General features: G+C 45.3%; 1 protein-coding gene across 8 annotated transcripts in view; it reads left to right on the top strand.

The window, feature by feature from the left end:
• LOC147033891 (mitoferrin-1-like) overlaps positions 1-14411 on the top strand; it is a 71578-nt gene that overhangs the window by 47231 nt on the left and 9936 nt on the right. For 6 of the 8 annotated variants that reach the window (XM_085872258.1, XM_085872243.1, XM_085872252.1 and 3 more), the window contains one exon: positions 1115-1331. In XM_085872258.1, the coding sequence (XP_085728384.1) occupies positions 1115-1331 (217 nt within the window). Of the gene's footprint in view, positions 1-819; positions 841-1114; positions 1332-2761; positions 2781-14411 lie in introns of those variants that run through there. The other 2 variants (XM_085872292.1, XM_085872301.1) reach the window with 2 other exon arrangements.

The following is a 14411-nucleotide window of genomic DNA, read 5'->3' as shown; positions in this document are numbered from 1 at the left end:
CTTTCTCAAAACTAATCTGAGCTTTGTGGACTCTAAATGTTAAAACTCTTAAACGTGCCATTTTCCTTCCTACCTTCACCACCAAAGGTGAAGGGGGTTATGTTTGCACCTCCTTCTGTCGGTTTGTCTGTTTATGTGCAGGATATCTCAAAAAGTTGTCGACGTATCCGCATGAAATTTTGTGGACAGGTTGGGTGTGTGGCAAGGATGAACTGATTAGATTTTGATGAAGATCCGGATCTGGATCAGACGACTACAATTTTTAAAGTTATTCTTCACCGTGCCCTTCGCATTTATTTACGTGTATGTATATATTTTATTTGGAGGGGAGGTGTGTGTGCACTTGCATTGTGATGAACTTGCAGTAACTATTTTAATATGCAAGTACAGCAAATATATACACTTTTTATTTATTTTTTTTTTGGAGGATTCTTTCCAAAATTTCGTTCAGGTCAAGTCAGTCAAATTTGAAGCATAATTTTCTGCGAACCATGAGTACTGGCATAAACACAAACTTACTTGATCCCCTTTCAGTGACCAAGTGAAATGTAGTTTGTTTTTTGTTTGTTTTGAGACTCATTTGAGACTGAGATGGACTGAGCATGGTTTGAGAAACCATTGTTCAATTATATTGGATATGAAAACGTTGGGTTGAGATGTAAAAGGAGAGGTTTTCTGAATCGCCGCGATGTTGCAAACCGTTTTGGATGATAGTGAATGCATTTGCCACAAGGGGGCACTGCCTCATGACTTCTGAAAGGATTTATCGACATCACTCCATGATGAATGCAGAGTATTGGAATCGACATCAGACTCTATGATTCGCTTTGAAGATTTGAGGTCTGATTTCTGCTGCGATGCCCATCAAACTTGGCCAAATAATTGGGTGTTATGATGGTGCTCTGTGCAATCTGGACGTCCTTAGCTTTTGCACAGAAGCAGTGCTGATGTTCTGAATGTTTTGCCCATGCTTGTGTGAAAAGCCAAACAAGGTTCTTTCACACTCATTTTCCCATCCAAACCGGATTGGGCAATGCCGAATGGTGAGAATGACAGTATTGCTGCCACTGATAGACAAGATGTATAGACCTGAACCGTGGTATGTGTGCTGCAGACACGAATGCAGAGCCTGCGTCCTGACCCACGTGCTGCATATCGAAACGTGTTCCACGCTCTTCTAACCATCGTGCGCACCGAAGGCATTTGGAGACCCGTTCGTGGAGTCAATGCAATGGCGACTGGCGCTGGACCTGCGCATGCCCTCTACTTTGCCTGCTACGAGCGCATCAAGGCTGTTCTTAGTGAGGGTCGTAACTCTCACCTGGCTAACGGTGAGCACCACACCTACTGCATCATAATACCCCCTTCCTCCACACCCCTTGTGACACCAAAACCTTTAGCAATCTTTAAATAGACATATGTAGTTTTCCGCTTTATACACGAATTGTGAACTAGTTTAGGTTTTCATTGAAAACATTTCCATTCTGATTTGCTTTTTCAAAATTTGGCTCTGTGGAATAGGTTGAAAACTGAGATTGAGGCTTTTTCTTTTTTCTTTTGCAAAGAAAGTAGGCAGTGGGTACAGTTCAAGTATCATTGGCTTGGACTTGTAGATTTTGAAAACCTGTCTATGAAATGGAGTTTAATATTATTATTTAAAAAATAGTTTTTAAAACTTCCCTGTGCCGCTGATGTGCTCATTGGAACTTTGCCTTTTGTTAAATAAAATAATGCCAATGTTTTGTGGATTTATTTTGATGCAATCAAAAGTATACTGTCTCAGAAGGCCAGGTAATGAAGTCATTTAATAATGACGTGAAGGTGCATTTCCTGGACTGTAAAGTTATCTGTCCCTCCAGAAAGCAGCTGTCATCGATGCATCATGCAGCATCAGGTAAAGATGAGAAAGATGGAATGCTGTGCTATGGTCCCTCGCTCCTAGAGTTGTGGTACCTCGCTGCCTCCGCCCCCTCCGAGTTATGGTCCCTCGCTGCCTCCGCCTCCTCTGAGTTAGGGTCCCTCGCTGCCTCCGCCCCTCCGAGTTAGGGTCCCTCGCTGCTTCCGCCCCTCCGAGTTAGGGTCCCTCACTGCCTCTGCCCTTCCGAGTTAGGGTCCCTCGCCCCCTCCGAGTTATGGTCCCTCGCTGCTTCCGGCCCCTCCGAGTAAGGCTCCCTCGCCGCCCCCGCCCCTCCGAGTTAGGGTCCCTCACCGCCCCCGAGTCGAGGTGCCCTCTCCCCTGACCTCTTCCGCCCCCGAGTCGAGGTGCCATCGTCCCTGACCTCTCCCGAGTCGAGGTGCCCTTGCCCCTGACCTCTCCCGCCCCCGAGTCGAGGTGCCCTCACCCCTGACCTCTCCCGCGCCCGAATCGAGGTGCCCCCGAGTCGAGGTGCCCTTCGCCCTTGACCTCTCCCGCCCCCGAGTCGAGGTGCTCTTCGCCCTTGACCTCTCCCACCCTGAGCCGTGGTGCCCTCGTCCCATCTTCCTTCCAAATTAATGACTTGGCAATAAAGCTTTGGGCCATTGATTTTATTTTATGCACAGGGATGAAACTATGTGATGATTCCAAATAAGTCAAAAATTAAATTGTTTTTCATTCAAGGTTCCACCAATAGAGGGCACAAGTGTGCTTTGTGTTCAGCATCAGTATTTAAGTTCCACTTTAAGATCCTTCGTTGTGTCCGTCTGACACCCTATCTTTCCTGTCCTTCGGCATGCCTTTGCTAGCCAATGGACTCACTTATAATTAATTGCAAGCTCTTCAAAAGATTGTGCGACACAAGGTAATCCTTTTCAATCCATCGGTGTGGGATGGGATGAAATGGCTACTGGATTGATAGAATAAATATCCCTTTCTTGTGCTCTAATGATACAGCTGTGCCTTCTGCTCTTTTACGCTCCCTGCTTTACCTTCAAAACTGACATTCCCTCAAATTGATTCCCCTTCATCTTCATAAAAAGGCCATTTAATGCACATCATCAAAGCAATCATCTGGTCCCTTCAACTGCATTTGGATTGTATGAATAGGGCTTTTTCGACCCTCTCAACCAAAGCTTTTATTTGCGTAATTTGTAGATTTGTTGTGTCCGGCATATGCCAGTGATGTCTGCCTGTAAGAAATGGTTTGGTTGTTTTGGGTTTTTTGGTTATGATTGAGGAGCTATGTGGATATCGCGTGTAGAGCAATGACTGTGTGCACTGTTGCATGAATCTGATGTACATTGGAAGACTGGACAAACTATCGTGGTACATGGGATTTGAGTTGGGATAGCAGCATCACAAGCTTGTATTTCCTCGCATGTGAAGGCCAAACGGGCAAGTGAGATGGGTGTCTTGCCACGTGAAATTAAAATGCCACTTTAGCTCTTTGCAGATTGCATGATCGATTTTACTCATTTGGTTAACTTTCGAAATAAAAGGATAATCTGAAAGGAGTCACTTTTCAAAAGTACCAAATTTGATCGGCCTATGTTAATTATCCTCTGCAGTTGTTACAAGAGAATCCACATCATGAAATAATTATCTCCACCACCAAGGTGGACAGAAATTATATTTTCACACCTGTCTCTGTGTGTGTGTGTGTGTGTGTGTGTGTGAGCAGGATATATATATATATATATATATATATATATATATATATATATATATATATATATATATATATATATATTATATTATATTATATAATATATATATTATATTATATATATATATATATATATATATATATATATATATATATATATTATATAATATATATATTATATTATATATATATATTATATTATATATATATATATATATATATATATACATGCTCACGGACGATGCAGGTAACAAATCTCATTTGGGTCTCTCTCAGAAACCGCTCGCTGGACACAAAGTCCGACCAGCGATAGCCAAGGTTTCTCCAAAGAGACCTGGTACCAAACAAATTAAGTCTCTGTTTCAGATCATTGGTCTGAGTCTAATTCCCACATCCGCAGAGCAAGGCTGGAAGCACCAAGGACCTGAAAACTCAGTCTTTCGTCCTGCTGTGCAGGTACCGACAGTGCCACACCCCATGATCCAGTGAATCCATGACTCCCCAGGCCCGACCCAGACGTCTATTGACCTCTGGCTCACAGCCAGCAGAGACATGAATATCACTACCAAGGAAAGTGAATCTCTCCGTGACCTCAACATCCTCACCACAAACAGGCAGAGACAGGATAACAGCATCCAATATGTCATTGAAAGCCTGGATCCTAGTTTTGACCCAGGAAACCCGTAATGCCAGCGGCTCCGACTCCTCATTCAGCACCTCGAGGGCCCCCGAAAGGATATCTAAAGTCTCCGCAAAGATGACTGCATCATCTGCGAAATCAAGGTCAGAGATCTTGACATTCCCAAACGATGCACGGCAGCTTGATCTCTCCGACATCCTCCCCAGAATCCAGTCCATAAAAGTGCTGAAAAGTGTGGGGGTCAGAACACACCCCTGACGAACTCCACTCCAGTAACAACTGGAAATAAGTCAAAGATGGTATCGTATCTCACAGCACACTCAGTTCCAGAGTACATATCAACTCTCAGTACGTTAACACCCGATTCATATAAAATAACCAATTGCTTTCGAAACAGCCGCGAGGACAAAGGAAAACACGATCGCTTGTACACTGCTGAGGTTAAAGTTAAAACCTACAGGATCTGCTTTCTGGCCAAGTACGTCTTGACGTCATCCGTTCCAGGTATACCTCAGTGCATCAGTGTCAATGGAATTTGTTTTTTCACATTCAAAAGGTGGGCTGACTCCCAAGCAAAGCGCACATTTCACATCCAATCTTTAACAGCCCCATTATATAGCACGTAACTGAAAATAAAGATTGATCAGTGCTGCTTGGGCAGCATATGATAACAAAATAAACTCTTTCATCTGACAAGGCAGAGAAACTCATCTTTCTCAAAACTAATCTGAGCTTTGTGGACTCTAAATGTTAAAACTCTTAAACGTGCCATTTTCCTTCCTACCTTCACCACCGAAGGTGAAGGAGGTTATGTTTTCACCTCTTTCTGTCGGTTTGTCTGTTTGTGTACAGGATATCTCAAAAAGTTGTTGACTGATTCGGATTAAATTTGTGGACAGGTTGGGTGTGTGGCAAGGACTAATTGATTTGATTTTGGTGATTCTTCTTCACCATTGGGAGATAGGGCCAAAAATGATATATGGCATGATATTTCAAAAATGTGTTGGACCTGATATGTTCTCGTGGATTAGGCATTGCGTGGCAGAGGTATGCGCTCTACCGAGTGTCCTGGTTTGATACTAGAACGGCACTCGGTGGAACACATATCTCCGTCAGGCTGAACAGTTTACATTTTTCATCCCATTGATCGTCTGGATCTGCTGACCTGAACTCAAATTGTCTTGTTCTCGTCACCGACCCAACTCATCCACCTAGTTTTGTCATAACTCGTCCACAATTTTTTGAGATATCCTGCTATAGGGGAGGGTGGGGTTAGTTAGCACATTTTTCACTCAAACTCGATTACATAATCTGGTTTTATTTCGAAAAATTAAACATATGCCACTAATACATACATATGTGCCACATTTTTACCATTTTGAGAAGTGCTAACATTTGACAGGTACATGTGTATGTCAAGTCAGGTGACCATGTAACAAGTGTTCCAACTAACCCTGACCTTGGGGTTTGTTGGAACGTGCTGTGGGTTAAGTTGGAACATTAATTATTTTATGGTTTTAGAGGCTTTACCTAAACTTCAGTCACATGAAAATAATCCATGTGGCTGAAGTTTAGGTTAATCCTTAAAACCGTAGAATAATGAATTATTCTCCGATAAATGTTTCAGATAAAATATTGGATCCTTTTCACGATGACCTCCTGGATGGCCCTCTCCCTCCAGACGAGAGCCTTCCACACTCCACATGTGCAAAATGCGCCTGCCTCTCCTGCACCTTCCATCACTCCCTTTCCTCGTCCCACACAGGAGGGAACCTCTTCACTCTGTGACTGCCAACCTTCCTCTTTCATCACCCTCTCTGTGCTCCATCCCAGGGGCATGGCCTGTTCGCGCCCAAACCCGGGAAGGCGGGACTTCTCCTGTTTGTTGTCGTTTCAGGGACGTGTTTCCAGCTTTACAGCCTTGCTTGAAATGTAAAAAAAATCAAGAAAATCAGACGGCAATCACGTAATGGGGGACTTATTTTTACTCGCGAAGCTAATTAGCACCGCACCACCCCTCGTGTGGTGACACGTAACGCTGAAGCTCACAGATTCCCTGACTTCCATCAAGATGCTTCAATTGGTCCACGGACCATGCTACACTATACAATGCTAACTTCCCAATTAAACCTTTCCATCTCCCCCCCCCCCCCATAATCATAACAATATCTTTATCTTCAGAACAACTCCTTTCCTTTTGTATTGAAAACAATATGGTGGAAGGGTATCGTCATTATCTACCACTACATGGCACCGACATCTCAACATCATCCTTGGTTTTTTTGAAAACTGCAATTTTTCAATGATCCCCGCATTCCAACGAATCCCTACCTCCCCTATATAGTTTTATGTTTTTGAGGATTTGTGCTTTTATTAAATCTATGGAGTGTCCGTGCCATCCCGACATCAGAAGAACTTCTGACTTCCTGATACATCTTTACAAGATGACTGTCTCTCCAATCTCTATATATTACAGTGCCTATAAAAGTCTACACCCCCTTTCAAAATATTCACCTTTTGTTGCCTTATAACCTGGAATTAAATTACATTAAATCAGACTTTTTCCACCTTTATTTATACATCGAAACCCACAACTTCCAAATGAAAGACAAATTCTAGAAATATCAGGAAATTAATTAAAAATACAAAACTAGAATGCCTTGGTTGGATAAGTATTCACCACCCTGAGTTAATACTTGGTGGAAGCACCTTCGACAGCAATTACAGCTGTGAGTTTGTTGGGATAGGTCTCTACCGACTTTGCACACCTTGATTGGGTAATATTTGCCCATTCTTCTGCACAAAACTGTTCAGGCTCGGTCAAGTTGCGTGGGGAGCGTTGATGGACAGCAATCTTGAATGCGTGCCACAGATTTTTCATTGGATTAATGTTTGGGCGACTGGGCCACTCAAGGATATTTATCTTTTTGTTCCTTAGCCACTCCATTGTCACTGGCTGTGTACTTCGGGTCCTTGTAATGCTGAAAAGTGAACTTCTGTCCCAACTTCAGCTTTCTTGCAGAGTTTTCCCCTCAGATTTTTCTGTATTTTGCTCCATCCGTTTTCCCTTCTATCCTGATAAGTGCCCCAGTCCCTGCTGATGAGAAACATCCCCACAACATGATGCTACCACCACCATGCTTCACAGTAGGGATGGTGTTACTTGGATGGTGTGATGCGCTGTGTTGGGTTTGTGCCAAACATAACATTTTGCATTTAGGCCAAAAAGTTCCTCCTTGGCTTTGTCGGCCCACAAAACGTTTTGCTACATAGCTTCAGAATCTCCAGAGTGCTTCTTTCATACCTCAAATGGGACTCATGGTTAGCTTTTTAGAGTAATGGCTTCCTCCTTGCCACCCTGCCATGCAGACAAGACTTGTGGAGTGCTTGGGGTATTGTTGTCACATGCACACAGTGTCAAGTCTTTACCATAAAGGTGTGTAGCTTTTTCAAATTTGCCATTGGCCTCTTGGTGGCTTCTCTGACCAGTCTCCTTTTTTGCTCATCCAGTTTGGAGGGTAGGCCTGATCTAGGCAGGGTCTTGGTGGTACCATACACCTTCCCCTTCATAATGATTGTCTTGAATGTACTCCAAGGGATATTCAAAGCCTTTGAAATATTTTTATACCCATCCCCTGATCTGTGCCTTTCCATAACTTTATCCCGGAGGTCTTTTGAAAGCCCCTTGGTTCTCGTGGTGGAGTCTTTGCTGTGAAATGCACTACCCAGCAGAAGAAACCTACAGGAACAGCTGATTTTATTCTGAAATAATGAGAATCACTACAATTTAACACAGGTGGAGGCTAATTAACGTGGTGTGTGATTTTGAAGGTGAGTGGTTACACCTGAGCTAATTTACATTTGCTATTATAAGGAGGGTGGATACTTATCCATCCAAGATATTCTAGTTTTGTATTTTTAATAAATTTTCTGAAATTTGTAGAATTTGTTTTTCACTTGGAAGTTGTGGGTTAGGATGTGTAAATAAAGGTGGGAAAAGTCTGATTTTAATGCAATTTAATTCCAGGCTATAAGGCAACAAAAGGTGAAAATTTTGAAAAGGGGTGTAGACTTTCTCTTCCCTTTACTTATTGTGCAGGGCAGGGAGGATAAGCCTTGGGGTGTGCACGAGCTTCTGGGCTGTCAAGCCTGGATTTGAATCCTAACCAAGATATAAACTGTGTCACCCTGGTGTTTTGCATGCAGGGAGATTCATCAGTTTATGCAACATCCCTCTGATAGTCGTTAAGCTGGATATCTTGTGTGCTAGTAATAACTGGTAGACGTTAAATATCCTATGTTGTCCTTCACAAAGAGTCGACGAGTTATCACTGGGGACCCCTGATCAAATTGCCAATTCCTTCCTAAACTGTGGATAGCAAGTGGTTTGTCTTTTTTTGGAAGTTCCTTGACATGTGGATGCACTGCTTGCTACCTCCAAGTGTGTTTGCTGTCTGGATTGCAGCTCCTACACTTTCAACACATTCCAGGTGGTTTTCATGTGCACTTCGGATATGTTCAGCTGTTGCCACATTGTCAGCATGTGCCTCCATTCCCTGTCGTTTATGGAAGCAATGAATCAGTTGCTAAAGGACAAAAAAAAAAAATGAAACATTTAATTATTTTGGCCAAGATCATGTGTTGGGATATTCATGAATATCGTGTATGGTTGTCATAACTGTTGTAAGTAATAACTTGTGTTGGCTTAACATCTTAGGATCATGACTCTTGAGTTAGACCCCTGTCTTGCCATTAAATAACACCAGTTGGGTTGACGAAGCCTGTCATCCTTCTGAAGTCGGTAAAATGAGTACCAGCTTATACGGGCCACGGTAATAGTGGCACAGCTGTGTTACCAATAATGTAACCAGCATCCGCAGGCTGCATACAAAATATATATATATATATATATATATATATATATATATATATATATATATATATATATATATATATATATATATTACAAAAACTCTCATCATGTATGTATGAATGTTCCCGAAATACAGCCAAAACGGTACAAGATAGCGCAAAAATTTTAGGGCCGCATTACTCACCATTCTGCTCCGGTGTGCAGTATCAAGTTTCGTTCAAATTGGGCAATGAAAAAAATTGTGTAAAAATCAATTCCTGATTCAGTCAAGTACTCTGGGAGTATTTGATCAATGCAAACAACCTCAGTGGTATAGTTTGCTGGAGCTATTCTTTTTTTTATTTTTGAAATGATTTTTTTATCAACCGCTGTCACAACAGGAACCCAACGGGTTCACGGGTCATCTAGTATATGTATATGTATATATATATATATATATATATATATATATATATATATATATATATATATATATATATATATATATATATATATATATATATCGGTTATCGGAACCGCATGCATACAGCAGATAGGTCTCTCAAGACAGTTTTGCCATTATTATACATGTACATAGCCCCCTTCCTTTTGTTTAGCGGGACAACAGGGAGTGCATTGCGATGTTCTAATAGTTAGGGTTGCTAAATCATTTTCCCCTTCATTTCATTCCCAGCTCGTCTTTGTGTTTTCTTCCATTGATCCAGCATGGTCCGAATCCTAGCTTAGCCGGGACTTTATTCCCAACAGACTTTATTCCTTTGAGCCGGTATGTCCTTGGCAGTGTCGCTCGACTGCATCCGATCCGGTAAAGTGATCTGGTCCGGTCGAGTGATCCGGTTCGGACAAGGCGTACTGAGGGCATGTTTCCCCGGTCATTAAACCACATGATTAATTAGGTAACCCGATTAACCTATAGACGGGAGGACCCTAGGTCATGCGGTTGAGTTATTGGCGTCCACGGTCAGTTAAGTGACCCGCCGCGTCACAGAATTATCCGTGTGCGATGACCTACAATTCCGGGGAGTCTGGTGGGAACCGACATAGCTCCACCTAGTGGTCTTCTCACCCGACCCCCCCCCAGCCCACAACAGTTTGGTGTCAGGAGTGGGATTGACCCATAAAAAAATTGCGGGATTCGAACCCACAACCGTTTGGTATCTGGAACAGGATTCGAGCCAGTGTTGTGCTTAGCCAAGACTTCTTGACACCTTCTTGACAAGCACAAGACTTCTTGTGCATCTTGACAAAGCCAAGAAGGAACAAGCACACCCCCCCCTTCCCCCCGAAATTAAGAGCAGGATTCAAATTTTATTTAATTATCGGTACGGACCTTGGCGGACCAAGACAAGCTGGTTCAGTTGGATTTTGAGAGTACAATATTGGAGGACTCCGTGGCTCAGGACAACAGTTTTGAGGGAGATCATTCCCTGCAGCCATACCCAGAGGTAATGGGGGCAACCGTGTCTATAACAATGCTTGAGGACCCCCTGCATCAAATTTCCCTCACAGAGGACCGAGCGATCCCTATCGGATCCACACCCGATCATAGCAGATCGGCTCTGCCAAAGCCATTGGACACGGACCAGTTTACGGAGATAATGAGACAAATGATGGAGCGCATGGATTGGAATATGCAAGCACTGAGGGCGGGTCAGGAGGAAATGAAGATGGAGCTGGTAGAGGTAAAGGGCGAAATGAAAAACATCGACCGGAAAATGGCGGATGAGATTAGCACTGTACGTGAAGAAATGACTGAATTGAAAGAGTGTGGAAGGTGTTTGGACCGCAATGAAGACGGGTAAGGAAGAAGTGACAGATAAAATCACGGCGGTTGGACGAGAAGTGGATAAACTCGGACAGGGGATGACGGAAATAACGAAAGGACAAAGGCAAATAAAAGTGGAGATTGGGAAAAACACAAACGCGATACAAAATTTAAAACGAAGCCAGCAGGAAACAAAGGGGGGATTGGGGGCTGTAAAGGAAGAGTGTAAAATGAGACACGAAGTAATTACTAAAATGGTTAAAGAGATGGGACGGAAGGTTGAGTCGAAGAACCAGGAAATGGGGAAGTGATTAAAGAAACATGAGGACGAGACAAAGGTGTGTTTTAGCATAGCAAAGGGGGAATTAACAGAGACACAAAGGGATATAGAACGGGTAAAGGATGAATTACATAAAGTAAAAGAGAAGCAAACACAGATAGAGGGGAAGGTAAGGGACATTAAGGTGGAGCTTGTGGAGTGTCTTGAGAACCGATGGAAGGAGCAGGATGGCCTCCTTCAGGAACAGAGAGAGAGAATACGCTCCCTCGAAGCAAACCGTGACCAGGTGAGTCCAGTGAAGTTAAGGCTGTGCGAGGTGAAGCAGGAGCATGATGTGAAAGGGTACATGCCAAGTTTGGGGGGGGGCAGAGACTCTGGAGTCTCTTGGGCTAACACAAGCCCCCAGTGTGAATGTGTCGGAGTATGTGCAGAGTGCGGTGTAATATGGCATGGTCGAGTGCACAAGACGGTGCGGCGCGCGCATCGACCCAGACGGGGTTGATGAATTGTCCGGGCGAGTGGCTTGGGCTCCACGGGGGCAGAGCACCGCCGGAATCCGGAGGGTTCGCCCCTGCATTTGTCCCTCAAGGACTGGTGGGTGGGGCTCAGAACCCGGGAGGCCAGACGGTGCCGCTAGCTCCGTACGACGGGAAGACCGACCTGAGGGCGTATTTGGCCTAATTTGACCACGTGGCCAGGGGTAATGGCTGGAGCGCGGACGAGAGCGCGATTCATCTCGTGGCAGCACTGCGCGGCACGGTGGCTGAGGTCCTGACCACAATGCCCCAGGGAGCAATGACGTTGGCAGGCCTCCGTTCGGCCCTAAGTTATCGATTCAGAATAGAACAGCAGAGCGAGCTTGTTAAAGCTCAGCTCAGTGGGCGAAAACGGCAACCTCATGAGAAAATGGGGGATTTGGCTTATGATATTCGCCGCGCAGTGGGGATCGCGCATGCGAACATGGCAGCACCCGACCAGGAAGACCTTGCTCTGGACTAATTTATCCAGGCTCTTGCGGGCACCGACACCAGGGCCCTGCTGATGACATTTCATCCGGAAAACCTCCAGAAGGCGACTGACACTGCCGCCCGATGGGATGCAGCAAAGCCGCTGGCCAGAGGGTCTGAGCACCATGCGATAACTGTCCGGCAGGTGGGCCCCGTGGACAGCAGTGAGCCTGGAGCCGGGACTGGTCTTGGCACCCGAGCGGAGCTGGAGCGACTGGTCCGGGACATGGTCGACCGCCGGTTGGCATATTTGGACCATGGCAGGTGGCTAGCAGGAGGACACCTGGTGGGCCATTGGTAAATACCCCAATTTGGAACATCGGAGGCATGCACCATACCCGGTTAAGTGCTATAACTGTGGACGAGTGGGCCACCTGTCACGGGAGTGTAGGGCCATGCGCAGGGAGAGACCCCGACCCACCAGACCACCAACTCCGCCCCGGGCAGACCGGACTAGCCGGCCCCTGACACCCCCTCGCCTCTCCCCGGGGCAAAGGAGCCGGAGCTTGGGCAACCGTCCCCGTGGAGGCATAAGGCTCGCCGAGCCTTGCCACGAGTACACGATGCCTGGCCAGGATGTAGCAAACATCCTCGTTGGGGGGCAAAGGAGCATTAGTTAGGGAAAGGGTTTAGCGTTAGATAGACCCGCCTCATGGGGGCATGAGCACTCCTCCATGGGGCCCGGTAACATGAGTTAGGGGAAATTTAGGTAAGAATTAGAAATGAATTAGAAACATGGACAGACATGGAACGTGAAGTGGGGATGTAGATTAGCCACGTAGAGTTAAATGGAATGTGCATTAGAATAAGGGATGACGGGAGCACTAGTTAGTTAGGGGGACGAAGTTAGTAGAGCGTCAGTTTGGTGTGGAAAAAAAAAGAGAGAAAAATATACAATGAGTGAACATGGGTCAGCGGGCCCGAGTGTGAATGGAGTGAATGTGGAGTGCATGGTGCAAACGAATGATTGGTGGGAGGAGTGAATCCCACCCAAGGGAACCCGGAGTTAGTGTAATGTTAGTTAAATTAACCAAAAGGATGTCATTTTGTTGGTGTTGAACGAAGGCACGAAACCTTTTGTAGGGTGCAAGAGACTATTGACTGGCTGGGAGCGTGGCTGGTGAAATATGAGTACTGAGTAGAGGGCACCCCGGGCACCGAAGTAGTCGGCCAGAGTAGGCCATGGGTCCAAGCGACCGAGTTAGTGTAATGGGCACGGGTACCCAGGGGAAAGGGACCCGGAGCACCAAAATGCCACGTGGATATTGACAGGGAAAATGCCAGGAAGGGCATTCCCCACGTTCATAGGCTCGGAGACAGCCTCAGCGACCCGAGGGTGCCGAAGATCGAGTTTGGCAGGTGGGTAGACCTGCCAGTGAAGCCACGCTGCCCAGCCACGAAATTGTGCAAGAGCATGGGAGAAAATTTGCGGGTCAGGCCCAAATTAATAACGAACACCAACACAGGCGATGGGAATCGTGGTTGCGAGAACCAATAGTTTAAAGAGACAGGCGTGTTGAAAAGCCCCGGGGATATATTAACCTTTAATAAGTGGTAGGATAGACTGGAAACGTGTACCCCTTCGCACCATCTATCCCTTCACTGTTCGTAGGCTGCTGGACTCATCTTGGAAAATGCTGAAACCTGTGGGAGCTATTCTGAGGCTGCATTGGGCCTCGAGACAGATTCACTTGTCTCTTCCTCAATCCTTTCAAAAGGGATCTAAGGGATTGGGAATAGACAGTTTGGACAGGTTAGTCGAACAAAGACGATAAGTGGGTTAGGGACACAGATAATTATAAAAATAATTTTTTTTATTAAAAAGTCTAAATTTAGTTGTTTTTTTTGTTACAAGCTAATGGGGGTGGGTATGGACAAGGACAGGCATAGGCAATAGGTTGGGGGAGACAGTAGGGTAAGACCGAACTTGTCCGGACCGGCCAACGCCACCACACTCCCTCCACAACCTCACGAGACCACACCGAGGCTGGCCAGCTTCATGTGCCGACCTGTTGTACTGCACCTTACCTGGTCTGCATTTGCCATGCCTTTATCTACCTTTGCCTTGACTCCATTTGCCATACCTGCCCATGCCTATATTTGCCTTGCCATATCACTCAACCTTACCATGTGCACCAGGACCATCTTTGTGGAAGTATTTGCAAGGATTGCCCTGCAGGCAACCGCATTACCGGGGACTGCATTTGTGCAGCCCGGACATCTATCTCCTTGTTGTATAAAGGCCAGTTCAAATGGACTGTG

The sequence above is a fragment of the Eptatretus burgeri genome, chromosome 1 (genome assembly GCF_056783735.1).
Source record: "Eptatretus burgeri isolate ZD-2024b chromosome 1, Ebu_testis_v1, whole genome shotgun sequence".
Lineage (NCBI taxonomy): Eukaryota > Metazoa > Chordata > Myxini > Myxiniformes > Myxinidae > Eptatretus > Eptatretus burgeri.
This window is presented reverse-complemented; position numbering and strand designations above follow the sequence as displayed.